At 44.2% G+C, this 26,648-nt stretch overlaps 1 protein-coding gene and 1 long non-coding RNA gene across 3 annotated transcripts in view; one reads left to right on the top strand and one right to left on the bottom strand.

Annotated features, from left to right (window-relative positions):
* The first annotated feature begins 37 nt into the window (after positions 1–37).
* On the top strand, positions 38–21,008 carry LOC101950723 (uncharacterized). The gene is made up of 3 exons (XR_006174244.2): positions 38–176; positions 15,579–15,855; positions 16,430–21,008. It is a non-coding gene; the product is annotated as an uncharacterized LOC101950723 (long non-coding RNA).
* Positions 19,070–26,648, bottom strand: part of SUSD6 (sushi domain containing 6) — a 117,383-nt gene continuing 109,804 nt past the window's right edge. For both annotated transcript variants that reach the window (XM_005305935.4, XM_065592948.1), the window contains exon 6: positions 19,070–25,182. In XM_005305935.4, the coding sequence (XP_005305992.1) occupies positions 25,157–25,182 (26 nt within the window). In that variant the 3' untranslated portion in view covers positions 19,070–25,156. The remainder of the gene's footprint in view (positions 25,183–26,648) is intronic.

Below are 26,648 nucleotides of genomic sequence, written 5' to 3'. Positions count from 1 at the left end.
CGCAATTTGAATTTTTCATGATATTTGATGAAAAATGAATTGATACAAAGAATGTTTAAGAATCAATCCTGGCAATTTTTCACTTGATTTCCCATTTTTTAATTCATTCTGCAAGAAATCTAAAACCCTCTGCACTTGTCCTTTATCCACATTGCTACTCCCTGTGTGGATTTCTGGTAAGTTAGATATACATTGATAGTGTTTGTCTACAGAACATTTATAACTCTTTAGCCATCATAGAGAAAATGTGCACCAAGCTAAACTTCTAGATTTTAATTTGATGAGAAATTTGCTGCTAGGTGGAGATCAAATGAGAAATTAATATGAGCTTAATCAAACTTGTCTAGGGCAAAACCTTAGTAGGGAGCATACTCTAAGATAAAAGAGAGCAGCTCCAGAGACAAGCAGAAAAAAACCTGCGACCGCAACTGCATGAAAACTACCACCCAACTTCATAAAAACAAGCCAACCTTGCTTAGTGCCTGCTACTTTGGCAACCTCCTGGTTCCTTAATTGTCTCTGACAGTTGTCTTCAGTGGAGGCTCATTCACACAGATTTCAGTGAGGTTTAACCCAGTGCATAACTAGGTTTAACCCAATCCATAATAATAGTGACCTCAGCAGCGTTAATGGAGAATAACTTCCCAAAGGCATGGAATGTGTGACAGCTGATAAGCATATGAGGCCACTGTTAAGGTTTTGTGTTGGACTACAAGTTTGATGAAGTTGGGGGTACATAATGCTTTTTGGTATCGGAGAAGGAAGCAAAGGGACTGTTGGGACAGCATTATCAACAGTGTAACAGTAAAAAGAATGAGGAGTACCTGTGGCACCTTAGAGACTAACAAATTTATTTGAGCATAAGCTTTCGTGGGCTAAAAGCCACTTCATCGGATGCTTATACTCAAATAAATTTGTTAGTCTCTAAGGTGCCACAAGTACTCCTCGTTCTTTTTGCTGATACAGACTAACACGGCTACCACTCTGAAAGGTCTAATAGCAGTGAAGGTGGAAAGGAATGCGTAAATCTTTCCCTTTAACAACTTAGAGTCTACACTAGAAAATTAGATCCACCTAACTGTGTCTTTCAGGGGTGTGAAAAATCCATACCCCTGAGTTACATCATAAATCCAACGTAAGATCCAATGTAGACAGTGAACGCTAGGTTGATGGAACAATTTTTCCATTGACCTAGCTACCACCTTTCAGGGAGGTGGATTACCTACACTGATGGGAGAACCCCTCTCATTGATTGGTAGTGTCTATACTAAGGTGCTACAGCACTGTAGCTCCAGCTGCACCATTGTAGCATTTCAAGTGTAGATAGGCCCTAAATTCTATGCTTTTAAGGTTTTGGGTGGATAGAGTATGTCCTGCCACAACCTTAACTGTCGGTAGTTTCGTGTGCTAATTTTAGAGAAACGTTAAACACAGTACTAAAGTGATTATGCTTCCGCTACACAGCCCAGACAAACTGTATTTAAACTGTGGTTATGATTACAAGAACCATTTTTAAACCAGTTGGACTAACAAAACACTGTTACCATACAAATGTTAGCAAAGCAGAATTATTTGCATATTGGGAGAGAGAGTGGTGTCTAGTCTTATCTGTAACCTCCAATACCCAAGGTTTTGTATTCCAAAAAAATTCAAGATGCAATTTCCTACACAGTCTGAGCAGCATGGAATTGTGTCTTAGGGTTGGTCTACACACAGTTTTGGACTGGTATAACTACATTGGTTTAGAATGGATATATTTAAAACAATACAGCCCTTTAATGTGGATGTAGTAATACTAGTATAAAAGTGTTTAGAATCAGAAATGTTTATTTTGGTAAATATATAGGAACAAGCTATTCACTGATAAAAAACTTTGTTAATGTAGAGCTAAGGTTACCCAGTGGTGTCTTGTGCCTTTCCAGAATGTCGAGGTCAGCAAAACTCAAACTTCTGAAAACCAAGAAATGAAGAATTATGGTACATACCCATGCAACCCTAAATCTGCCCTCCTGAAGCTGGCAATGCCACAGGGAATTATTTGCATGCATTCCAGCTGAATTCACTGTATTAGGTGTAGCTATACTGAATGGTGTCAGGGGTTCTCAAACTTCATTGCACTGCAACCCCCTTCTGACAGCAAAAATTACTACATGACCCCAAGAGGGGGAACAGATGCCTGAGCCTGCCCAAGCCTTATGATCCAGGGGGGGGAGGGGAGGGGGGGGGCAAAGCGTGAGTCACACAACCCCAGGCAGGGGGGGCCAAAGCCAAAGAAAAAGAGCTTCAGCCCCAGGCAGGGGGCCTATAACCTGAGCTTTGCCAACGAGGGCTTCGGCCCTGGCCCCAGATGGTGGGGCTCGGGCTTTGGCCTTGGGCAGTAGGACTCGGGCGTCAGCCTCTGCCCCTAAGACCAGCAAATCTAATGCATTAGAGTGTAACATCAGTCCTGGGAACCCCATTAAAACAGTCACAACCCACTTTGGGGTCCCGACCCACAGTTTGAGAACCACTGGTGTAGGGATTTGTGAAGCAGCTTGGCAGAGCTATGAAAGGCAATCTGGGGGGCTAACATCAAAGTGTGTGATCAAAGCAAAAGTGCATGTGTACCCTGAGAGATTCAGTATGCCTTATTTCAGAACTGGTGCATAGGTATTATCAGTAGCAGGGTACAGGGGTTTTGTTGCCATGGGGATTGTCAGCCATTAGGTGGGAGATGAGTGTGATTAATGAATGGTAAGTGAATGTATAGTGTTAGATGGCATCGTGTGCATAAGTGCAAACAGGTTGTAAAATGAAATAGATGTGGTGGTCTTTCTATAGAGTAGTCTTCGTGTTTGAGTGTAGGGCAGATACAGGTGCCCAGGTGTGGGCAAACTTTTTGGCCTGAGGGCCACATCTGGGAATAGAAATTGTATGGCGGGCCATGAATGCTCACAAAATTGGGGTTGGGGTGTGGGAGGGGGTGAGGGCTCTTGCTAGTGGTGCGGGCTCTGGGGTGGAGCTGGGGATGAGGAGTTTGGGGTGTAGGAGGGTGAGTCTCTCCAGCCTCTGATAATGTTATTCTATGATCTTCCCCAAGTCTGTCTGGATTTTAGATTTAAGAACAGTACAGCGCTATTTATATACAAAAATAAATACTAGTTTGCTTTGAATACATGGTACCAAGGCTGATTCCACACTCTGGCACTTCGAGTGCAGAAGGTGAGGGCCTGCAAGGATTCTAAAAATTAACTGGCCACTCCAGGCTTGTATTAAACTCCCAAGGTTACAGCTTTTTCCTGACCTTGGATGGGTAGATGCTGCCACCACCCAAGTGCAAAACCCCTTTGAAAACCCAGGAAGGCGCACTTGGGAATTCCTTCCTGTGGGGTATCCTCAAGCCCTTTCGCCCCACCCTCCGGGGAAGAGCTGAGAAAGAAAACAAAGGAAATCAGCGGTTGCCACCAGCTAATTAAACAACATATGCACAAACCTCTTAGGACGCAAAAATCCAATCCTGTTCTTAAAAGTAAATTTTATTAAAAACAAAAAGAAAGAAAATACATTTGGAACTTAGGCTTTTTGCTAGATTAAAAAAAAAAAAAAACTACAAGGAGTAAGCATCAAGATGGCTCTCTTGAGGTCCAGCTTAAAGGTTACAAGCAAAACAAAAGCATCTGGGGTTAGCACAGGGGAGTCCACAAGCCATAAAGAAACAAAAGAAATAAACCCAATCATGTCTTCCTAGATATTTCCTGATCTACTTACATATCTGGGGTTTCAAATGAGTAGTTTCTAGGTATGATCTGATGATTTTGGTCCAAAGCTTTTTACAGCATAGTTCCAGCCCTGTCTCTGCTCTCCGGGAGAACACCATAGACGGACAAAGGTGAAGTTTTTTCCCAATTTTAAAAAGTTCTGCCTTCCCATTGGCTCTTTTGGTCAAGTGCCCACTCTCTTTCTTTTACCTATGGACTTTTTAATCCTTTACAGGTAAAGCAAGTAAAGAACAGCTACTAACAGGGATTTTATAGCTAACTGGCTGGCTGGTTGTCCATAAAAGGGAGCTACCCCTCCTTCATTTATCACACATGGATATTGTCCCGCTCAGTCCCACCCCCACTCTCACCATCTGTGTCTCCAGGTAAACTGCCTACCAGCTTTGACTGCTTTTCTTGAGGGAAAACTTTGAATACATGTTACCAGGTAGATCTGACAAAACTGCCAGTCTGTACTGCGCTGCTAACGTAGGTATAAAAATGGGCTCCTTCTCTAGTTAGAGATTCATGAACCCTACCCTCAGTCATCTGCAAGATAAAGATAAAAAATATGTACTATGTCACTAGGCACTGGGACACTACTTAACATGGGGAAGAATAGCTTCCCCTAGTAAAAAACTATGGGAATCCATATTAATCGTTTAACATACAGTAGTAAACTTGAGTAAGCTGGAGCATTTTAGAGGATTACTGCATTTCTTTAAAAGGTGGCCTGTAAAGGGGGGGGGAAAGTGATTTGGGTTGGGTGGGTGATTTTTCCTGTTTATTTTTACATTCGGGGAAGGGAGGATGGTACTGTGGTTAAATAATTGAACTCGGACTCAAGAGATCTGGGTGTTGTGAGGATAAAATCCATTAGTGATTGCAAGGCACTCAGATACTATGGTATCTAGTATGCAGGAGGATATATATAGAGAGAAGAAATTTACTATGGTCTACCTTGCAAGACTAACTGGAGAATAAGTGAAATGAGGCCATCATAAGGACCAAGAGAGTGGAAGCTGTGTTAATGAGAGGGGAATATATTTCATCCAGCTATTTAAGACTCTGTTTTGTTTAAATGTATTTAACTTCAATGGCTAATTAAGATTAAATTGCTAATGCGTAAAGGGTCCTTTTGTTAAAGCTTCAGCAACGTTACTCTTAAGAGCTCACAATTAACATGTTGTGAGGCACAAAGGGATGGTTGGATGGGGCAGGGGTCCTGGGGGGGAGGCATCAGGAATGAGAGGAGGGGTTGGATGGGGCAGCAGGGATCCGGGGGCGGTCAGGGAGCAGGGGTGTGTGGATGGGGCAGGGGTTCCAGAGAGGCCATCAGGGAACGGGGGGGGTTGAATGGGGCAGGAGTCCCGGGGGGGGGGCATGACCCCCTCTCCTAACCGGCCCTCCATACAATTTACAAAACCCGATGTGGCCCTCAGGCCAAAAAGTTTGCCCACCCCTGCACTAGATGAACTGTCAAAGTCAATAACAAGGTAGGTGAGGTAATATCTTTTTTTGGACCAATTTCTGTTGGTGAGAGAGACAAGCTTTCCAGCTTCACAGAGCTCTTCTTCGAAGAGGGCTTTCACCAACAGAAGTTAATCCAATAAAAAAAATATATATATATTACCTCACCCATCTTGTCTCTCTAATTCTCGAGACCAACACAGCTACAACTACACGGCAAAAGTCAGCAATACTAAGACAACTCCTTGTCAGACTGAGCAAGGAAGCAAGTTCCAGAGATGAGGGCTCTCTGCTGAGAATCTCCTTCCCCAAACCCAGATGAACAAGTTTTATGAGTTGGCTCAAATGCCCCAAGGGATTTCACAAGTCTTGTTTCCATGGAATGCTTTTCTTAGGATTTCCCGCTATCATCACTACAGCTCCACTGAGCTTAGCAGGGGTCAAGATGGGAGATCTAGTTTACCCTTTAGCTACTGATATTTTAACAGTTGTGTCTTCTAGAAATTCTTTGAACTGGGTTAGAAGTCACAGTGGTTAAAATACTAGCAGCTAATGACTCTACTCTTGTACTTCCACCATTGCTAGTACCTGCAAAATCTCCACACAATAGCAATGGAGGGTATGTCTACACAGGAACTAGACACACACGGCTGGTCTGTGCTAGCCAACTTGGGCTTGCGGGGCTCAGCTGCGGGATTGTTTCATTGCTGTGTAGGCTTCCGGGCACAGGATGGAGCTCAGGGTCTAGGACCCTGTGGGATAGGTGTAGACATAGAATCATAGAACTGGAAGGGACCTCGTGAGGTCATCTAGTCCAGTCCCCTGCACTCGTGGCAGGACTAATTATCTAGACCAGTGGTTCTTAACCTTTACTGCAGCCTGCACCCCTTTGGTTCTCAAAATATGTTCTTGCACCCCTTAAACCTAAAAAATATGTTCTCACACCCCTTAACCCTAGATATATTTTTTGTTTGTATATTACAGTAATTGTTAAAAATGTATAATAATAAATACATAGGTTTGATGAAACAAAGTAGTTGTACTTATGTGGCTGTGCTTAATTTGTGTTTTCAATGATTTACCTTCTAAAAAAATCTGGCATGTCTTGCACCCCCAGAAAGGGCATCTCACACCCCCAGAGGGTGCATGCACCCCAGGTTAAGAACCACTGATCTAGACCATTCCTGACAGGTGTTTGTCTAACCTTCTCTTAAACAATCTCTAATGATGGAGATTCCACAACCTTCCTGGGCAATTTATTCCAGTGCTTAACCACCCTGACAGGAAGTTTTTCCTGATGTCCAACCTAAACCTCCCCTGCTGCAATTTAAGCCCATTGCTTCTAGTCCTATTCTCAGAGGTTAAGGGGAAAAAATGTTTCTTCCTCCTCCTTGTAACAACATTTTACATACTTGAAAAATGTTATCGTGTCCTGTCTCAGTCTTCTCTTTTCCAGACTAAACTAAACAAAAGATTTTTTCAATCTTCCCTTATAGGTCATGTTTTCTAGACCTTTAATCATTTTTGTCGCTCTTCTCTGGACTCTCTCCAATTTGTCCACATCCTTCCTGAAATGTGGCACCCAGAACTGGACACAATACTCCAGTCGAGGCCTAATCAGCATGGTGTAGAGTGGAAGAATTACTTCTCGTGTCTTGCTTACAACACTCCTGCTAATACATTCCAGAAGGATGTTTGCTTTTTTTGCAACAGCATTACACTGTTGACTCATATTTAGCTTGTGGTCCACTATGACCCCCAGATCCCTTTCCGCAGTGCTCCTTCCTAGGCAGTCATTTCCCATTTGGTATGTGTGCAACTGATTGTTCCTTCCTAAATGGAGTACTTTGCATTTGTTCTTATTGAATTTCTTCCTATTTGCTTCAGACCATTTCTCCAGTTTGTCCAGATCATTTTGAATGTTAATCCTATCCTGCAGAGCACTTGCAATGCCTCCCAGCTTGGTATTGTCAACAAACTTCATAAGTGTACTCTGTATGCCATTATCTAAATAATTTATGAAGATATTAAACAGAACCGGACCCAGAACTGATCCCTGCAGGACTTCACTCCTTATGCCCTTCCAGCCTGACTGTGAGCCACTGATAAATATTCTCCAGGAACGGTTTTCCAACTAGTTTTGCCCCCACCTTATAGTAGCTCCAGCTAGGTTGCATTTCCCAACTTTATTTATGGTAAGGCCATGCGGGACAGTATCAAAAGCCTTACTAAAATCAAAATCATACCACATCTACCACTTCCCCCTATCCACAAGGCTTGTTACCCTGTCAAAGAAAACTATCAGGTAGGTTTGACATGATTTGTTTTTGACAAATCCATGCTGACTGTTACTTATCGCCTTATCTTCTAGATGTTTGCAAATTGATTGCTTAATTATTTGTTCCATTATCTTTCTGGGTACAGACTGGTCTGTAATTCCCTGGGTTGTCCGTATTTCCCTTTTTATAGATGGGAACTATATTTGCCCTTTTCCAGGCTTCTGGAATCTCTCCCGTCTTCCATGACTTCTCAAAGATAATCGCTAATGGCTCAGATATCTCCTCAGTCAGCTCCTTAAGTATTCTAGGATGCATTTCATCAGGCCCTGGTGACTTGAAGACATCTAATTTGTTCAAGTAATTTTTAACTTGTTCTTTCTCTATTTTAGCCTCTTCTGATCCTACCTCATTTTCACTGGCATTCACTGCATTAGATGTCCAATCACCATCAACCTTCTTGGTGAAAACTGAAACAAAAAAGTCATTAAGCACCTCTGCCATTTCCACATTTTCTGTTATTATTTCCCCCTTCACCCCCACCCCCGCCTCCCATTCTACCCTGTCCTTGGTCTTCCTCTTGCTCCTAATATAGTTGTAGAATGTTTTCTTGTTACCCTTTTATGTCTCCAGTTAGTTTGATCTCATTTTGTGCCTTGGCCTTTCTAATTTTGTCCCTACATACCTGTGTTATTTGTTTATATTCATCCTTTGTAATTTGACCTAGTTTCCACTTTTTGTAGGACTCTTTTTTGATTTTTAAGCCAAGGTGGCCTCTTGCCATACTTCCTATCTTTCCTACACAGTGGGATAGTTTGCTCTTGTGCCCTTAATAATGTCTCATTGAAAAACTGCCAACTGTCTTCTATTGTTTTGCCCTTTAATGTTAAGAATGTTTAGGCTAGACAGCTCATGTGAAGCCCTATTTTGGGCAAACGCTTGAAGTATCTGTTTTTGATAGACACAAGGTCTTTGGTTCCCTTTACCCCTTTTCAACACTTGTGTAGTGTGTTATGCCAACAATGTATTTGGAACACACAGACAGATTCTCAGCTCTCCTTGTGCCTGCTTTGTACTGCTCATTAACATTAGAATCTTAATTCTGCTCCCATAGAGATGCCACACTTCTATCACTTCCTCCTTCTATCACATTTTCCCCTTCCCAGGGGAGCAGAGTTAAAGTTGTTTTCCAGAAATATTGATTATATTTAATACATTCTTTTTGATATTGAAAGGCTGATTTTTGGAGTGTCTAACATTTTGTTGTACCCCTTGATCTGCCCAACCAAAAAAAATCCCCAAACATTACATGACAACATATAAAACTAGATCATTTTTGTCATTAGGTTTTGTGAGAGGCAGTTTTCAATGTCAGGAATAGAAGAACTTTTTTTTTTTTTTTTAATTTGTCTGTTACTTTGGTTTAGTATTCAAACAATTTCTCCTTCAGTCCCTGCCAAAAAGCCTTCTTCGTCTAGGGGAGATTTTGCATAGTTTCATTTTTAATCGATTAACACAGTGTTTAAGCAATTTGCAAAGGTGAAATTTGTGGCACTACTGGGAACAGAGCTCTGACCTGTGTAACCCATATCTCAGCCACTGGGGCTTTGATACAGATGACTTCAAATCTTTATACTTTATTAGACCAAGTTTAATGGGGCTAATGCGGACTCCTCTTTGAGACGTACAGGTGAAAGAACACTAGGTACGTTTTTCATTAGATTACGTGGTTGAGGCGGAGGCTATGGAACTGCAGCCACAGGGTTCTTGCCTCAGCTCTCCACTTGGGTATGGTTTATCTAATAATCTAGTCATCTGAAGTCATGGTGTTGTTACACTGTTCCCCATTTCCTGTAATGTCTGACACAAATCTCTATGATAAAGCCACCAGATCAGCTGTGCGCGCGGATGACAGCTCTGTGCTGCAACCTAGGTCCCTCTCCTGCATCTGTTCTCTCATACAAAGCAGATTTTTTTGTTTTGTTTTACAGCCAGCCATTGATAATCCCGTGCAGCCCATTTGGGGCAAGGTCATCTCAGAACCTTAAAAGCAGGGATGCCCAAACACTGCCCCCATAAAACCACCACAGCCATTTACCAAGAGGAGCTGCACTTAATTTACCTAAAATTCACCTGCGGAGCAGTTTGCAGCCACCCTCATCTTTAATAATACTGAGACAAGACCTACAAGGCTGCCGGTGCCAGCTTGCACTGCTTCAGTTTAGGTGAACATTAAGGATTTCAGGCTGAAACTGGTTCTGGTAGCTCCATTGACCCCATCTCCACACTTAAAATGAGACTGGGACATGACTGTTGTGTTCTGTATTACTCTGTGGGCTATGCTTTTGCCTAAGCTACACTTTGGCCTCCCAAACTCTTGTTCTGCTGAGCTGTGAAATGAACTTATCATTGGTCACCTGACTTGCCAATCAAAATTGTAAACAAATCCCTCCCATTCTTCACTTTCTGTAGACAACATTCCTTTTGAACACGAGATGGTGCTATTCAATCACAGTGGCTTCTCTGTCAGAGGATTTTCTATTCTTAACCAACACAGTATAAATAGAATCAGTAAATGGGGGACTACTAGCATCATTAAAGTTGGGGAGACCTCAGAAACATCTGCTGGTAACTCCTGGTCCTGATTAGAATGGCTTAATGACTTTAATTCAGAATGGCAGTGAAGTGAAAGTCCTTTCAGTAACACTGCTCTTCAGTAATAGTGTGTCCTATGCAGCCTGCTTTTAACTTTCCTGCACTGATTTCCAAGGAAGTGCATTCTGGTTAATAATCTACCCTTCTCTAGGCTGCCTCCACCCCCTGCTTTTTCACATTTGCTAGCCCTTCCACCTTCCCTTGAATAGCATAGGTGGTGATGCCTAAGCCTTTGGGCTAATGAGTCATGTTTCACAAGACATTTTGGCTAATATCATTAGGCATTCAGTGATCAGATGTTTTCAGTAATCATCTCACGGTACAGTAGTAATAGATAATATACCTTCAGGTCTGGATTTATTATGCATGATAAGGAGGAGTAGGTGATTTAAGTGAGTGGTAATGAGCTAGAACCTCTCCGTCACCAGTCCAACAGTTAACACACCCCAGGTCAATAGTTAACATCTGGAAATGAATAAGCTGGGGAGGAGGGTGTGGGTGTGTCTCAGCAAAGAGGCCAAAGACCAAACAGATCTGGAAGTTGAACTATCGTTTTTGTAAGAGGACTGCTCAGTGCAACAAAAATAAGTCTATGCACTGGACTGCAGGCTGATAACTCACTACTTGCTTTAACTGCATCACAACAGGAAAACTTCCACTGATTAAACATGTAGTAAGGGAGAAGTGGAGCATGGATCAATCCCATATTATGCTGGGTTGCCCCGTTAACCCTATCATGAACACTTTACTGCAATCTGCTTGTCCTCCTGGTGCCCTTGCCAGGGCATGGTTGAGCACAGCAGACGTGGCCAAGGCACAGGACAGTGGTGGGGAAGCTGATCTGTCTGCAGTCATCAAAATTTTTATTGTGATGGTTTTTAATTATCACTAGAAATGCAAAACAAAGATAAATTATTAGCACTAGAGGTGAGGTAACCCTGGCCTTCAATATTATCCAGTGGGATAACATCCCGACAGATACTGGCATTCCCCTCACAGTACACCATGGCTGGGGGTAATGCATCATGATCTGAACATAATTTTTCAACTATGATTGGTGAGATGTGACTGATTTGCCTCTTCAAAAGCAAATGAAGAGCCCCACCATAAAATGACTCTCAATGCACAAAAGAGGTGGTAAACCGTGGGAGGGGGAGGGAAGACAAGGTCTACGTGAGAAAGGGAGAAATTGGTTCAGTCACTGTGGCCCATTCAGTCCTTGGCCTCTCTGCCAAGACTGCCAGCAAGGGGGACAACTGTGGTGGTGGGTTTTGTATGGTAAACCCCAGGCCATCGGAACCAGGATGATAAACTCACACCCCAACTAATCAACAAGTGATGAGAACTTTTGATCCTTATTGAAGTGGGAGAGGGGAAAATTCATACTGGTGTCCTAGCACCAAGTGTTGGCACTACCCAGATGCCCACATTCAGCAATTGCTACATTTTATACCATTTTGGGAAACTCTTAATTTTGCTACCAAAATGCTGCAAGTGGGAAGATCCAGGCTGTTTGGTTCAGTTCTCCTGGATGGCTCTCTCTAGAGGCTCCAACTCTTCCTGAGGCTCCATTGACCTTCCCTGAACTTTTTTTTTTTTTTTGCAAGACTGCTGTCACACCAGAACCACAGCAGAGATGTGCATTCCTCCAGTTTGAGAACCAAAACAAAACCCAAACCACAGGGACAGGATGAGCTCTAGGAATTAGAACTGAAAACTACCCCCACCCCTAACCCCTTTTATTCTCATCTCCCAAATTCAAGTGTCCTGGTTCTGGTCCATGTCAAGTTGTTAGTTAGGGCAGGCAAACCCTGAGTAACCAAACTCCCATTGTCTGAGAGGGCTGTAAAATCAGAGGTTTGTTTCCCTGAGCATGGAGCATTCATGTCTGACCTCTGATTAGGTTTACCTGTATTATTTCGTTAAGACTTTACACAAACAAACGGCTCTAAAAATAGGCAGGGAGCTGAGCTCCTTTAAGGGAAGAGCTGCCTTTCGGCCCAGCCCATGTGTGCGGCCTGATTAAGAAGCATACAGAAGGGAACTGGAAAAGCCGGCTGTGCATGACTGAGCACCTCTGCTGGAACCCCTGGCTTCTCCTCAGCCCAGCTCCTGCTATGCAGTCAGTTTCACAGACTGCAATTTACACATGAAAGAAAGTCAAGCATTGAAAACCAGCCCATTATACCCAGTCCTTTACCTTTGCCCCACATCCTTCCTTTGGAGCCCTTTGCTGTCCCACACTGACACTAAAGGTGCATTTACAGGTAACTGACTCCAATGGAAGTGATATAGGTATATAACCCCAATTACAGCATATAGAGAGTTAGTGACAGCAGCGGGTGAAACGCTGCCGAGAGCTCCTTTGCTGCAGAGCTTCCTCTCCCAGTGACCCATGAAGTGACTGCTCTGCGCCAATTTGCACCATGTCCTCCTCACAGCCATAACCTGCTCCCAAGGCTCCTCACCTGCTGGTGCTCTGAGACTGCCCCATTGCCCTTCGCATGTCACTTCCAGCTGGCTGGCGATTCTCTCCTCCAGCACAAGCTCTGGCTGGCTCTCAAGCAGCTGCTTGAATTGTTGCCCAAAATGACCTGCCCTCGTTCAGGGCCTCTGGATTTACGGCCTATGCAGCGTGGCGCCCTCCCTTTGCATGGTCACCCCGGCTCCCATCGGCCAGCTCAGGGGCAGCAAGAGCATGTCTCTCACACCAGGCAGGTCACCCACACAGTCACTTCAGATTTATGAGCTGGGAACCTTGTCCTCCCAGTTGCCATGGAAACACAGCTTGCCAAGCAGGGCTGAGAAGAACAGAGCAGGCTGGTGAGCTTCCCCTTCACCATCCTGCTTGGCCTGGCCACTCTGCACTGCGCCAGCAGTGGCCCTCGTCCCACCACCAGGGAGCGTGCATGAGAGATTACCAGGCAGCGTAACAGGGTCAGCAGGGGAGGGCGGGAGAGAACTTGAGGGGGGTTAAGGCTTTTCACACTGGATGGAATGCCAGCCCTGGGAACCGCGCTGTACGAACATAGAACAAGACAGTCCCTGCCCCAAAGCGCTTATGATCTACGTAGAAGACAAGCGGCAACAGATTGGTACAGACAGGGGAGTACTAGGAAACCATGAGTCTTTGTGCCACATTGCCATGATGGAGGGAACCTGTGCCCTTAGATCCTGGATTTTGTTGTGAATGCAGCTTCAGGCCTGCAACTCCGAGGATCCTGTGCTTTGTGATGACGGACAGCCTGGGCTCTTCATGGCCCAGGCTCCGGTGACTTGTCAGAGTGGCTGAAGGCCTGGTCTTTCATGCCCTGGGGCCCTGTGCTGGGCTCCTGTGTAGACTGTGATGTTGTCTGGGCTCTTCAGCTCCACTGTCCTCTCTTTGGGCTCATGGCCTGTTGTCAGGCTTGGGCTTTTGAAACCTCAGGAACATGGCTTGAGCTAGTCACTGTTGTTCCAGAATGAAACGGGACAGAGTTGAAGAGTCCTGCATGGTGCCCCGGGGCTCAGGGCAGAGAGAGACCGCATTAATGTGTGACAGCACATTTTGCTGCATACAATTGCCAGCTAACAATGGTCGGTGATGATGCCTTCCAGAGACAGAGCCGCCACCACCATGCTCTAGTGATAATCCCTTCTGCTGCTCCCCAGGGCATTGCCCTGAAAGGTTTCCATTAACAGACACTCTTCCTAACATAAAGCAAGCCCTGTGCTCAACGCCCTCTAACACAAAACCATTAGCCCCAATTAACATACCAGTATGGGGGTGGGAGTTGTTTTCATATCCTGGGGAAGCCCCAAAGGTGGGTCAGAGGCTGCAAGGGAATTAAGGATTCACAAGAGACGCCAAGGAGTGGGAAAACTGTGACCTATTGGAGGGCAAACTGGTGGGAGGGAGCTGGAATCCTATTGGAAGGCACAATGGGGTTGCTGCGCTCAGCAAAGCTGGTGCTCAAGTGGACTTGTTACAGGATTCACGCACTGTTACGATGGAGTTGATGTACTGGTGGTTTTGTATTCATGGATAATCCACACACACCAGAACGTCCTCCCCAGGGTTTGGGCAGTACATTGAAATGCCTGGCTTAACGCTGGGTGAACTTAGGAGGGTGTCTTGTTTGCGTATGTCTGTTCCCTCTTTTGAGCAGGTTTCCTCAAACCAGTTGCATGGCAGGGGCATTTCTGTCTGGCTGCTTCTGCAAACTGGACTCCTCCTTTGAGCATTGGCTCTTGAGGTGCCTAGTACTGCAGACTTTTCCCTCCCTGCTGCAGCCCAGCTTAGTCAAGCTTTTCTGCACATGGCTCTCACTTGCTACAGGCACAAACCCAAAATGACAAATTGTTTCCAATACATTTAGCAGATAAAAGCTGCAGAATAAATGATACATATTTCTGGCTGCAAGAGCTGCTGCCAGCAGCAAGCAGCCATAGCCCAGTGCAAAACACAGGGCTATAAAAACCTGTTCCCAGAAGGCATCAATCCCACCCGCCTGTCTGACACAGGAAAGCCCACAGATGCCGTGGGACTGGGGGAAGGATCCTCCATGTCAGAACATCAAGTGTTACAGCATCAATGTGGTGTCCGGAAGTTATGTTTGAGATGAATGGAAAATGCATTGTGGTAAATAAGCAGAGATGTCACCGCTTCTTCCCACTTAACCCTTTTTCCTATGCTGGAATTTGGGATGCAGAAAAATCCATGACAAAAGTTATCACTCTATAGAAAATTATGAAAAAGTCTTAGTGTCTGGATTGAACAAGATGGTCTGGCTAAAATAATCCCTATCTTCTTCCCCTGAATGTTGTGCTACTGATTAGCTTTCTTTAAAAAAAGGCACCCTGGAGTATGCATTTAAGTATGCACCATGAGTCTGACATATTGGCCCACGTGAAACCCTCCCACAATAACTGCTAATATAGCCAACAATCCCCCATACTCGGAAATTCCTCACACTCAAAGACCCAGCAGAAAAGTTACCACATCCCACCATGTCAGTAAAAAGCATCAAATTACCCCAATTGCCCTCTGAAAATAGGATCCCATTGACAGGAGAAGAAGATAAGCAGGTTATAGAGCTTTCCTAAGGCACCACCACAACAGACTAGATAAGTTTGGGAACTGAAACCTGTGATAAGCTATACCATTTTGTTCACCACTTTTACAAAGTATGTCTTGTGAGGGATCATTGAAATATCGTAATCTGCTGAACATTATTGCCCTGGTAAAATGTGTGTATCAACATTGCATGTGAAGTTATAAGATTATACACTGTGTGTCATTATAACATGCTCCAAGGTTAAGACAAACAGGCCCAAACCAGTTTTTCAAAGACAAAGACACAGTAGCACCACAGCCAGGTATTAAAGACCTATCACCACTTAAGTGGCCATTCTCCAGCAACGGGAAGGTGTAAACAAAAATATTTACATTTCATCACAGGGACGGTTCAACCCTCACATCCACAATGGACTGTGTCTCACCATGACTCAGCAAGTATGTTTCTAGCACAAGAAATTGAATTATAAAGAGGGGAGGAAAACACTTGACTTCACTCCTCTTTCCTCCTCCCATCTCCTGCTCATGACATCAATGAATACCTGAATGGCTCAACTAAGGGGGAGGGGTCTCGGGCTGACAGGAGACCCAGCTTGTGAAATTTACAACAGCATGTGCGGAGACCAAACCTCTTGCTTTTACGTTCACGTAGCTTGTTAAAGTAAGTATTAGCTTGCGTTTTACTCTTATTTTCTTTTGTAACCAATCCTGAGTTTTATGCATCATCACTTAAAAACTCTCTCTCTGTAGTGAATAAACTTACATTATTATTTTATTTTAGCCAGTGTGTTTGGATTAGAGTGTGTGGGAAACTCCATTTGGGATAACAAAGTCAGTGCATTATCATTTTCCTTTGATGAAATGGACTGTATGAGCTTGTACTGTTCAAAACTGAGCAGTACAAGATGCATATTTTGGGGGGACAAGACTGGGACTAGGAATTTGCGGGTGTCACCCTGTATGTAATTCATGAGTGGCTGGTCAGAGTGCTCATGTATTTATCTGGGAGTGAATTTGCATGCTGAAGGCTGCGTGAGCAGGCCAAGAATGGCTGTTCTGACAGCAAAGCAGCATAAAAGGCACCCCCCCCCAGGCTAGAGAGTTAAGGAGATACAGCTGTTCAACAGTCCAGATTGTACCCTGGGGAATGTCACAAAGCCAAAACCTTTGATGATCTCCATTTCTCTGTGGTTTCTGAATGTTTTCCCCCTCCTCACGTCTGTCTTGTATTTTAGCATAGATCAAAGGATGCAAGACCTCAGACTCCCATAATATAGGTTACTGAGACAAGGATTGCGATTCCTGGAAACTTGATTAATATTTGCAGGATTGAGAAATCCCAAACGTTACTCTGACCAACAGAGACTCCACTGGCCAGACAGACAGCTGCCCAGCAAAGTTCAGCTTGGGTATGTATCCGGTATGGTTTCAAGTCTCATTTTTTGGTTTGGGATGGTTGAATCATTTTGGAGATTTCAGGGAAGTTCAGCCAAGCACCTGTGAGAGAGTCTTACCTGGATTACCATGAGACTGTGCTCACTGCCTCAATTTCCCCTTGCTGGTAGCCCCTTCAGCTAAACCAGAAACTCCTCCCTCTCTTGGGTAACAAAATTTCAAGGACAAACATGTGGAAGAGGAGCCCACAAAACCCCAGTCTCTGGAGGGTCCATAGGCTTTTGGTTTCTCAGTCCAGGGGAGTGGAGAAGAGCTTCTCTCCCCCCTGTGCTGAAGTTGTGGCCCTGAAGGAAGCAAGCAATTGCCTGCACCAGTTGTTCAAGTCACCCTGGTCAGGGGCTCCCCATGCCAACAGTTTCAAAATGACTCCCTTTCCAGCCTTCCATTCTCTAGCTGTCTCAGTGCAGGTCAGGATGGAGAGACCATTCCTTCCCCAAATGCCTGGACTGCAGGCAGAGAGCTTATATACAGCTGGCTTCCTTCCCAGCATTCCTGGACAGTCTCCAACTCTCATGGCCCTTCTGGGCCACAAGTCCCAGAATCCATCTGTTCTTAGTTTCTACCCAGAACAGGGCAGAGCTGTTCCTGCAACCTGTCTTAAAGGGGCAACATGCCCTAAGACAGGGTATCACACCCCCAGTCCTTACTCTGGGACTCAGATCTGCATATCCCCTAGTATTCTGCCTGCGTTTCAGAATGCCTCTCCAATACCTCCTCCTGTTGTCCCACTGCTATCTCCAATTCAGGATCTCAGCAGATGAGCTTACCTTTCCTCCAGAAATTCTCTCTTCCCTCCTGCTTCTCACTACCAAACCCACCATTGTCCATGACCCTGAGATTTGCAACCTTGTCGTTCCTTCTGCTCTTCTTTATCGTTCCCCTCCAAATCCTCTCTTCCTACGTTGGTGCTAACATCCTCCCTTTCCTCCATCCCAACTGCTAACCCTTCGTCTCTCTTCTTGTTTATTGTAACCCCCTCCTCTCAACTCTCCCCACTCCAGTCTATCGAAATCTTGCAGCAATTACTGCTCTTTGCACTCCAGTAGTGCCTAGAGGGTCTAGTTCCCATGCCAGGCACTAGAGAAACAACTTTAAAATAAACCACTTTGCTGCCACTCGAAACACCCCACCATCCTCAAGTACTTCTTGTCCCCTTATGCCATGTGCAAGCACCTCATCCCCCAAACTCTGACCCGCTCCAACCTGCTTACATCTCACCTGGTTTTCTTCCAGTTCTACTTCACGCACAGCGCTTTGCCCCTCTCCCCTTTTCCCCATTCGTGGATTAGGGCCTTTCATGTTGCCCTCTGTATCTTGGAAAAGGCAGCCAATCACATCAAGCGTCTTCCCTCCATTGCTGGTTTGTCACTGCTGCCTGCTCTTGTACCACAGTTTTTAGTGGGTTCTGATCTGTTAATTTAGGACATAGAAGCTCACTAGGCTCCTAGCCGTGTTCCTACGCAGTTGTTAATTGCATGAACACATATGATGCTACAGCAATTAATAGCAGAGGGAAGCAAAGTGCCTTGTTCAAGATCAGGGTTCTCGAGCTGGGGGTCGGGACCCCCAGGGGGTCGGGAGGTTACTACATGGGGGGTCGCAAGCTGTCAGCCTCCACCCCAAACCCCTCTTTGCCTCCAACATTTATAATGGTGTTAAATATATTAAAAAGTGTGTTTAATTTATTGGGGGGGGTTTATTGGCTTGCTGTGTGAAAGGGGTCGCCGGTAAAAAAAGTTTGACACCCACTGTTCAAGATCATGCAGCAAGTTAGTAAATCAGCTGGGACTAGAGCGGGGCGGGTGGGTATATACAAGAACTGCGCCAGAAAATGGCCCTGGAGTTTGTCTCAGGAAATCTAGGCCCCATCCAGTTTGTCAGGAGATTAAGAGAATCCGGTACTGGGATCAAGATATCTCAACTTGTTCTTAGGCTAAAGCTAATTTATACCAGGCAAGCTCAGTAGTCTTCATTATATCTCTCCCAAACCAAGTCCACTCAATACCAACAGTTGTTTCACTGGCAGGTCCGCCCAACCATTCAATGAACACCTCACCCGTCTTGGAATTTTCCTTCCTCCTATTCCTTCACCCACCACCTTTCCAGAGTCACTTTGCCCATTCACCTTCCACCCCTTATGTATTACCTAGGGGAAAGACTGAGCCCTACTAATTGTATGCATGGAAAAGGTGACTGTGCAGTCTGCTCATATGTAATATGGAAACAGAACCCCCTTAGCTCCCAGGTGCGATAAGGCTTCATTCGTTGTCTGCAACAAGCTTTGACATCCCCAGATGGAAGGTGCTAAAGAAGTGTAGAGTATTATCAAATAACCTGCTGGTTGGTCTCTCCACTCCAGCCCAACAGCATGAGGCCAAAGGATAACATTTAAAAAAAAAGCACACGCAAGAGGTTAGACATTCACTTCAAAAGAACTTTTTTAATTTAGAAATGCAGTTATATACATAGAACAATTAAAATTAAATTAAACTTTGTACAAATATTAAAACACTATCTTCACACCCACTGCAATGTACAGGAGACCAGAAAATATATATAAAATAAAGCAAAAATAAAACTGATTGAGTGACATCCTGCACAATTACGTTTCATTTGTTTTAAAATCCCACATCTAGGAGTACCATTCCGCAAACAATTCCATAGTGGTGTAACTCAGATAAAAACCAGAAAACAAATTAATGCATTGAAGGCAACCAAGCTTCCCTATCTGTAACTACCTGCAGTGTGCCCAATGCATCACACAGTGTCTGCTCCACAGACAGTTCAGCTTTGTGTTTGGTTTGAACTCTTATGTAAAGTTGAGAATCAAAAATAAAGCAATACTTTTCAGCAGAATTAGATTGCCCCTCTCCTTGGCTCACCCTTGGATAGAAGCAAAAAGCATATGTTAAAATAGAAGTGCATCAATTTAATTCAGACACATCCACTCTGGTGCAACCACATGTAACCTCTTAAAGTTATCCAGAAGGCCAAGTTAGAAGCAGTATGTAGGACAGAGCTCTCTGAAGAGAGGTCTGGGAGACTTGCATGCTTTGTCCTGGGAGGGGTGAGAGCAGAACAATCATTCTTGGGGTTTGTTTTGTTTTTTTCACAAGGTTCTGAAATGTTGGCAGAAGATTCATTTCCAATATAAAAACACTCCCTCAAATGAAGCCAGGCTTAGGCAGCCTCTCTATGCTTCCAAGGCCTTTTACAGAGAGAACTGAAGCTTCTTAACTACAAGTTTCTGTGAACAAATGTTTTCATCAAATTTAATTGGCAGTTCCTTCTTTGCAGGATGAAATTTACTATGCTAGTGTCTGAGAACCAGAAAGTGAAACAGATAATACTAGTTCTGCTGTCCAGGCTGGGTGAAGTGAAGAATATTAATAAAACAATTGCTGTCCAAAAATAAAAAAACTAAATTTTCAAATTATCTAACATGACATGTTGTAAACAGATCAGCAAGGAAATCTGAACATTTCTATCTTGCTGCGTCTCCACATTTTTACATGGCGGAATCGCTGGTTTTTAGTATCTGATCATCTAGGCACAGTGAACCCTTCCTTATGGGCTCACCATTATACGCATTTGCACCCAATAGTCTGAGACACCTACAGGGCTTGCTGGAGCTTTTAATAACAGCTCCTACTCACTCACTCACCCCTAGGTGCTCTGTCTTCTGTACTCACAGCAATGATCTCCCAGCCCAGCTTATGTCCTACAGCAGAACTTGCTGCGCTCACTGAGTCCCAATTCAAATCAACCCAAATTCTCCACTCTTGGGGGAGTCTTGTACTTCCTTCTGGAATAATGTCAATATTTCTCACTCTCCCAAATTACTCCATGTGCTGTCAGGGCAAGTCACACCTCCAGAGGCATAAAAATCCTGCTAAGTTGTCAAATTGTTAAACGGGGAAATCCTGAGAGAGTTCACTTCCAAGGGGAAGTACGTAAGATGATGCTCACAGAGTGTAATTTATGTTGCAAATTTGCTGTTGGTTTAAAAGGATGGGAATCCTCTGGCTCTCCTCCATCCCAGAGCCACAGAGCTCTAATTGTGCAGCAGTCCTACAAAGGAGAAGAACGCTGCAGAACCCTGCTCCTTCCACCTGCAGTGGAGTGAGGCCCTTATTTATTTTTAAAAAACAAAACAAACACAAACCACCAACGTTCCCTTACCTGTTACTAATCCCTTTATATTATCCCAACACTGACATGATTAAAATTTGCTTTTAATTCACGCTGCACTCTATAATTTGGGCACTGAGAAGAGACCAATCCAGTTCACTTTCATTTGTAGTCAGTTTCACTAGCCTGGTACTGTAATAGTTGGATTGCAAACACTGCAGAGGAATATCCTTGTTTGAAAAAACATTTTTCAATTGGAATAGAAAGGAAATCATGGAAGAATTTCTTTTGCACGCAGTGTTTTGTAAATTTCTCCCAACAGTGTCCCTTTATGTTTTGTACCTCCTTACAAGTGCTAGTTATTTTTAATTTTCATGTATAATTAAATCATTTGAATGTTCTTGTTAAGCATTTCAGGGTACAGCATGTGTAAGACAACACAAAACTGCATCATGTTGGGAATGCTATAGGGGGACTGTCTCCTTTTGACAACTCTGGTCTATGATTCCAGCAAGAAACGTTGTATTCTTCACTCCAACTTAATGCTATCAAGTTATGGGAGAGCTCATAAGCAAGGGTTCTTTAAGGCTGAATTCTGCAGTTCTTGCTTTCACTGACTAAAATGGGAGTTCTGAGTGTGCAGCATCTCACTTATCTTTCTAGCTCTCTTCCCTTCCCAGAAATTGATTCCTGCCCCTTCAAGTCTCCCTTAGACTTTAAAGGTATGAAGGTAATGGTCCACATATTGCTCAGTAAAGAGAAAGAAAAAGGGTTGTTTTTTTCTTTTAGAAGTCCAGCTGATAAGTTTTCAAACAGGTTTTTTCCCTCCTCATTCGATCTCATTTTATATGAAAGTAAACTGAATGCTTGGGAAGGTGAAACAGCCCAAAAGCTGTTTCTGCTTGTTCCGGCTTGCATCAGATCTAATGTCTCTAGTCTGCATGGATGTTTCCACAGAAGAAAGTGGCACGTTGGTTTTCTGCAACCGCCAAGGCATCTAAGGGCATCAGAGATTACCAGCCAGCAGGGTACAATTAGATCCTCCCATGAAAAGCCATCTCCAGTATCAATAGCTGCTGTTTTATCCTCTTAAAATCTAAGAGACAATGATTGTCCATTTCTGCTGATTACAGCCACATCTTTTCCCTCTCCCCACACCCCTCCCTCCCAGGAAAGAAACTCTGAGGGACTCTAAACAAAATTAAGGTCCCCTTCTTCTGTTTTTCTCCAATTGATTATTTCTCTCAGACTGGTGGCTAACCACACTATTGTGAGTGGGGGTTAGTGGACACAGCCACTATGTGCTTTGTTAGGTGCAGGACTGTCAGTTTCAGCATTCAAAGCAAGGTCAGGCCCTGGGATCAAATTCCAGCTCCATTAAGAGAATGCTCTTCTGTCAGCTGAAAAGTGTGACACCTGGCCTTTGCACCCAGGCTGCTGGGTGTCAGCTTTAGTTACCAGGGAACCTTAAGCTAATTAAAGAGCAATTCATTCTATTTTGTATTTGTTTGAAGAGAAGAAAACAAGGTGAGTGTTTGCACTTCGATAAGAAGTGAGAGACCAGGTTATAGGGACACTTACTTCAAACATGGGATTTTGTAGAAGAACAATTTTAAAATAGTAGAAATATTTCCATGCTGATGTTTTTTTAAATTCCAATGGAAACAGTTAAACTAATACACTTATGGCCTGCACTGTCTGAAAGCCAAATACTGCAGCACCATTGAGCTGGAAATGAAACAAGTTTGTTTATTGTCCAAACTGAGAGAGAAACAAAACCACCAAGGATAGTGAAAGTTGGATTTGTCAAATTCTTGCAGTAACCTAGGGTGTTGTAATAGGTAAAGAAGTTTGTTTAAAATATACTATTTTTAACTTGACAGTGTCTCTTTAAAACAATTCTTGCAACTTAATTTACGAGATACATGGGATGGGGGAAAGAGAGCTGCTCCCCATATACACACCCACTGTTACAGCTGTCCTGGGAATTAACAGGCAAATGCATTAGGGAATTTAATGAGCAGGGGAGGCAGGTTGCTGGCTATACATTGCAGCCAATCCCTGCCCACTGCAGCTGGAGCCTAACCTCAGTTACTGCAGCAATAATCCATTTTAAAGTGTTATATAACATTAAGTATTCTAATATAATCACTGCTCTGGGTAGGGGGTACAATTATAAAGGGGAGAAGAAGGAGGCTGAGGTATTCACCCAGAAGTCACAGCTTGCTGAGTAAAGCCACATCTCATTGTTCCCTCCATTTCAAATACAAATTTACCGGCTTCCCTTTAGGGCAACTGCTGGTTGACCACCTGACTAGGGTACTGGGGTGAGCACGCACACCTCCATCCCCAGCCTTAGTTTAACTTTTGCCTTAGTTCAACTAATGAGCTGCATAGACTTTTTTTGATGGGCCAAGCACTGCTGTTGGAACCAACTCCAGGGAAACTGTTCCCTTGTCCTCCCTGCTTAACTCCTTTAAATCCACCAAGCAGCCCCAAACATGCATTTGGCCATGGGACACAGCTGTCCCTTGTGCAGGATCATTCATGCAGGAAACGACATATGTAACAACCTCCAGTATGTCACACCAGGCCCTACATACACAAGGGACAAGGAATGTATTCCTAGGCTTATTTTAAGACAGCTCTGTCAAGAGAGTCATTAAAACTCATGCTCTGGACTGGGGAGGGTCCTGCTCCAGGTAACTGTTTAAAAACTGCTCTGCTGTCTCCATAATGGCCACACAACCAAACTGTGTCAACTCCACTCTTCAGAAGGGGTTTTAGCAAACACATTGTTCCCCCTCCCTGTGAAGAAGAGGCCCACATGTGGGAGCAGCTCCAAATGCACCAAGCGGTCCCATTAGGATCAAACAGCAGCACAACTCTTTCCATTTAAGGTTTTGAAGACATGCTGCAACTATTTAGAAAGTGGAATGCTGTATTTGAGTACCATGTGTTATGGTATCTCTTGCCAGCTAATTGGGGATGCTAACCAAAAACCCCAGCATTAGCTGACAATGTTAATATTTCTGCGGACAAAATTGTAAACATAAAAAAGGGCCAATTAATCCAGATAACACATTAAAAAGCACTTACGTTTCCTGGAAAATTGACGGAGTAAGGGACAATGTTTCTAAATGACGTTTCCATTTTTACTGTCATGTCAAGTTAAAAGTTGGTGGTGGTAGGCAAACCCAAACAGTTATGCAGGAAAACTGATATTTTAAAAAAGTGTCAGATACCCGATACCTGCAAAAGAACAGGCCTTTGGATAAACTGGACCACAATCATGGCACACCGTGTCAGCAGAATGTGACTAACCTGCAGTTAACATAGGCTTGGTTAACTGGACATCAGATAATCAGGGTTGTACTGTAAGTTTTTTTGCTTCTCAGCCTTGTCTACAACTAGCCTTTCGCAGAAATTCTCCTAGAGTTTAGCACCAGGAGCTGCCCCTGTGATAGACCAGCACTGGAAGGAACTGGTAAAATTTCTCAGAGTAGAGACAGCCCTAGACTTCAGGAAACCCAAAAACTGAGTGGATTGTGAGGTCGATGAAAGAACGAGACAGTGGAATTTTCTGGAATGGAATCTTGCAGAGAGATTGTTACTCTGCTACATCAAGGGTGTATGTATATTTTGTGGGGAAGATACGGGGATAACAAAGAAGGCATGAAGGGGAGGAAGAAAAAATCGTCAGGTGTTTCCAAAAATCTTGTAAAAGACCTCAGACTTCTCTGCCTTTACAATAGTCAGTGATGCCTAATTGTTAATATGCATGTAAGTTATAGAACATACCACTTTATTTTTAAAAACTATGAGCACTGCTGGATAGTGTAAATTACCCATATTGGAACTTTTCCCAAGCCCAGGTTCAGCCCTCTTGGAGAGTTCTGTTCTGCCCTAGTCACCAAGAGGATACTGGAAGAAAGATCTTTATATAAACTATATCTGCACCCAATGAGCAAGCAGTTCTTGATCCCTGCTCTCTGGGCTGCTGAAGAGCTAGCGAGGCCTGTGAGAAGCTGCGACAAGCCGGTGTGAGAAGGAGAAAGGCACAAGTAAATAGCAGCTCTCCAGAGGCTGCAGTCAAACATCTGGCACGGGGAGGGAAGAAGAGGGAGGAGCTCAAATCCATTACATTACTCAAGCCCCTAATGCAGATGGAATGGGAAGGCCGACACCGCACCAACCCGAATGGCGCATCGAGGAGACAACCTGGCGAAATCCTTTGGATCTTCAGCTGAAGGGTCTCTGCTTGGAGGTATCCAGGGCCCAGCTCGTGAAGGTGGGGAAGGCTGCACAGAATGCTTGCATCCCAAGGAAGAAGAGGGGAAACCAAGAGGGAGAAGGCTAAACAAGTGCAGCAGGCCTCATGCTTCCTTCAACAATGGAATATCTGGGAGGGAAAAGAAAAAAAGGTCAGACTTGACATGGGTCATTCCACGGAGCTTCTAACAGGTGGCAGCAAAGTGCACAGACGAGGTATGTTACAGCCCCTCCCACATCCCAATACAGACAGACACAACCTCTTACAACAGTAGTGCAGCTTTCCCCCTCTGACACCAGGCATCACTTCTCCTCACGCCTTCTAGCAGCAGCAGATGACTGCAAATAGGCCTGTGGCAAGTTAACCTTTAACTATAGCCAGTGCAAGCTCCCATGTAGGTGGGAGTTAGGGAGCTCCAGCATGATCTTGACACAGTAAGCTAACCTTTTGGCTAGTCTTCCTTAGAACATAAGAACAGTCATACTGGGTTAGACCAAAGGTCCATCTAGCCCAGTATCCTGTCTTCCGACAGTGGCCAATGCCAGGTGCTTCAGAGGGAATGAAGAAAACAGGCAATCATCAAGTGATCTATCCCGTCGCCCATTCCCAGCTTCTGGCTTATAGCAATCTGCCCTGCTAAGAGGTGCCTTAAACAGTGATTTAAAAGCAGCGCTAGACACTGCAGAACACATGGACCGTCCACCTATTTCTGCAGAGTCTGAAAGGCCCATTGAATCAGCTTTTGGCAACACTATCCCTCAACTCTGCTACCCACATTTGAGGTTTTCCTCCCATATTTGGGAATTTTGGTATTTCTCTCCCTGTAGGGGAAATAACCTTTGGGGTTTTATTGTTGAGTAGGGTTCCAAGTCATGTTGCTGACGATTATAGGGCTTGCAGCAATGGAAAATAAAGTTCTACAAACCACCTACGATTCTTGACCTAGTGGGTCTAACCTCTACAGAAGCAAAGCTTTGTTGAGTCTCCACATCAGCTCTGTCCTTGTAAGGCCCTTCCTTCTGCAGAGTCCAGAGAACTCAGAGGGCTGGTCCGTGTTATGTGGACTCTTGTCCACTACGAGACTGAAGCACAAGCCCATCACAACTCATTCCTCTTAGGACTTCAAACTAGATTTGTGCTCTGGGTCTGTAGTGTTTTAAGCACTATGCTAGCCAGTCCCTTGCCTTGTCAGTTACCGTGTCCCAAATGGAGGAGCCTCAGAAGTGCAAAGTGCTCATTTTCAAAAGAGTGCCCCCCTCCAACAAGTGGTTGTGCCTAAATAGGACTGCCCTGTGTTTTCATGGCACTGCTGGGGGTGGGGAGAAAGTTCTTTGCAAATAACTTGATAAAGACCAGAGGAAGCACCAGAGCAGAACAGACCTTCTAGTCTGGCATCTTGCCTTTGATGCTGGCCAATGCTGGATGCTTTGGAGGAAGACGTAGAGCCCCCGGAATGCACCTAATTATGTAACGCTGTACAGTGGAGGCAGGGAAATTTCTTTGACACTCAGCTGGTGACCAACTTGTGCCCTGAAGCACAAGAATCAATGGCCCTTGTAATTCTCATCCTAGCTAGCTGCACGGCAGCGACTATG

The sequence above is a fragment of the Chrysemys picta genome, chromosome 4 (genome assembly GCF_011386835.1).
Source record: "Chrysemys picta bellii isolate R12L10 chromosome 4, ASM1138683v2, whole genome shotgun sequence".
NCBI classification, from domain to species: Eukaryota; Metazoa; Chordata; order Testudines; family Emydidae; genus Chrysemys; species Chrysemys picta.
This window is presented reverse-complemented; position numbering and strand designations above follow the sequence as displayed.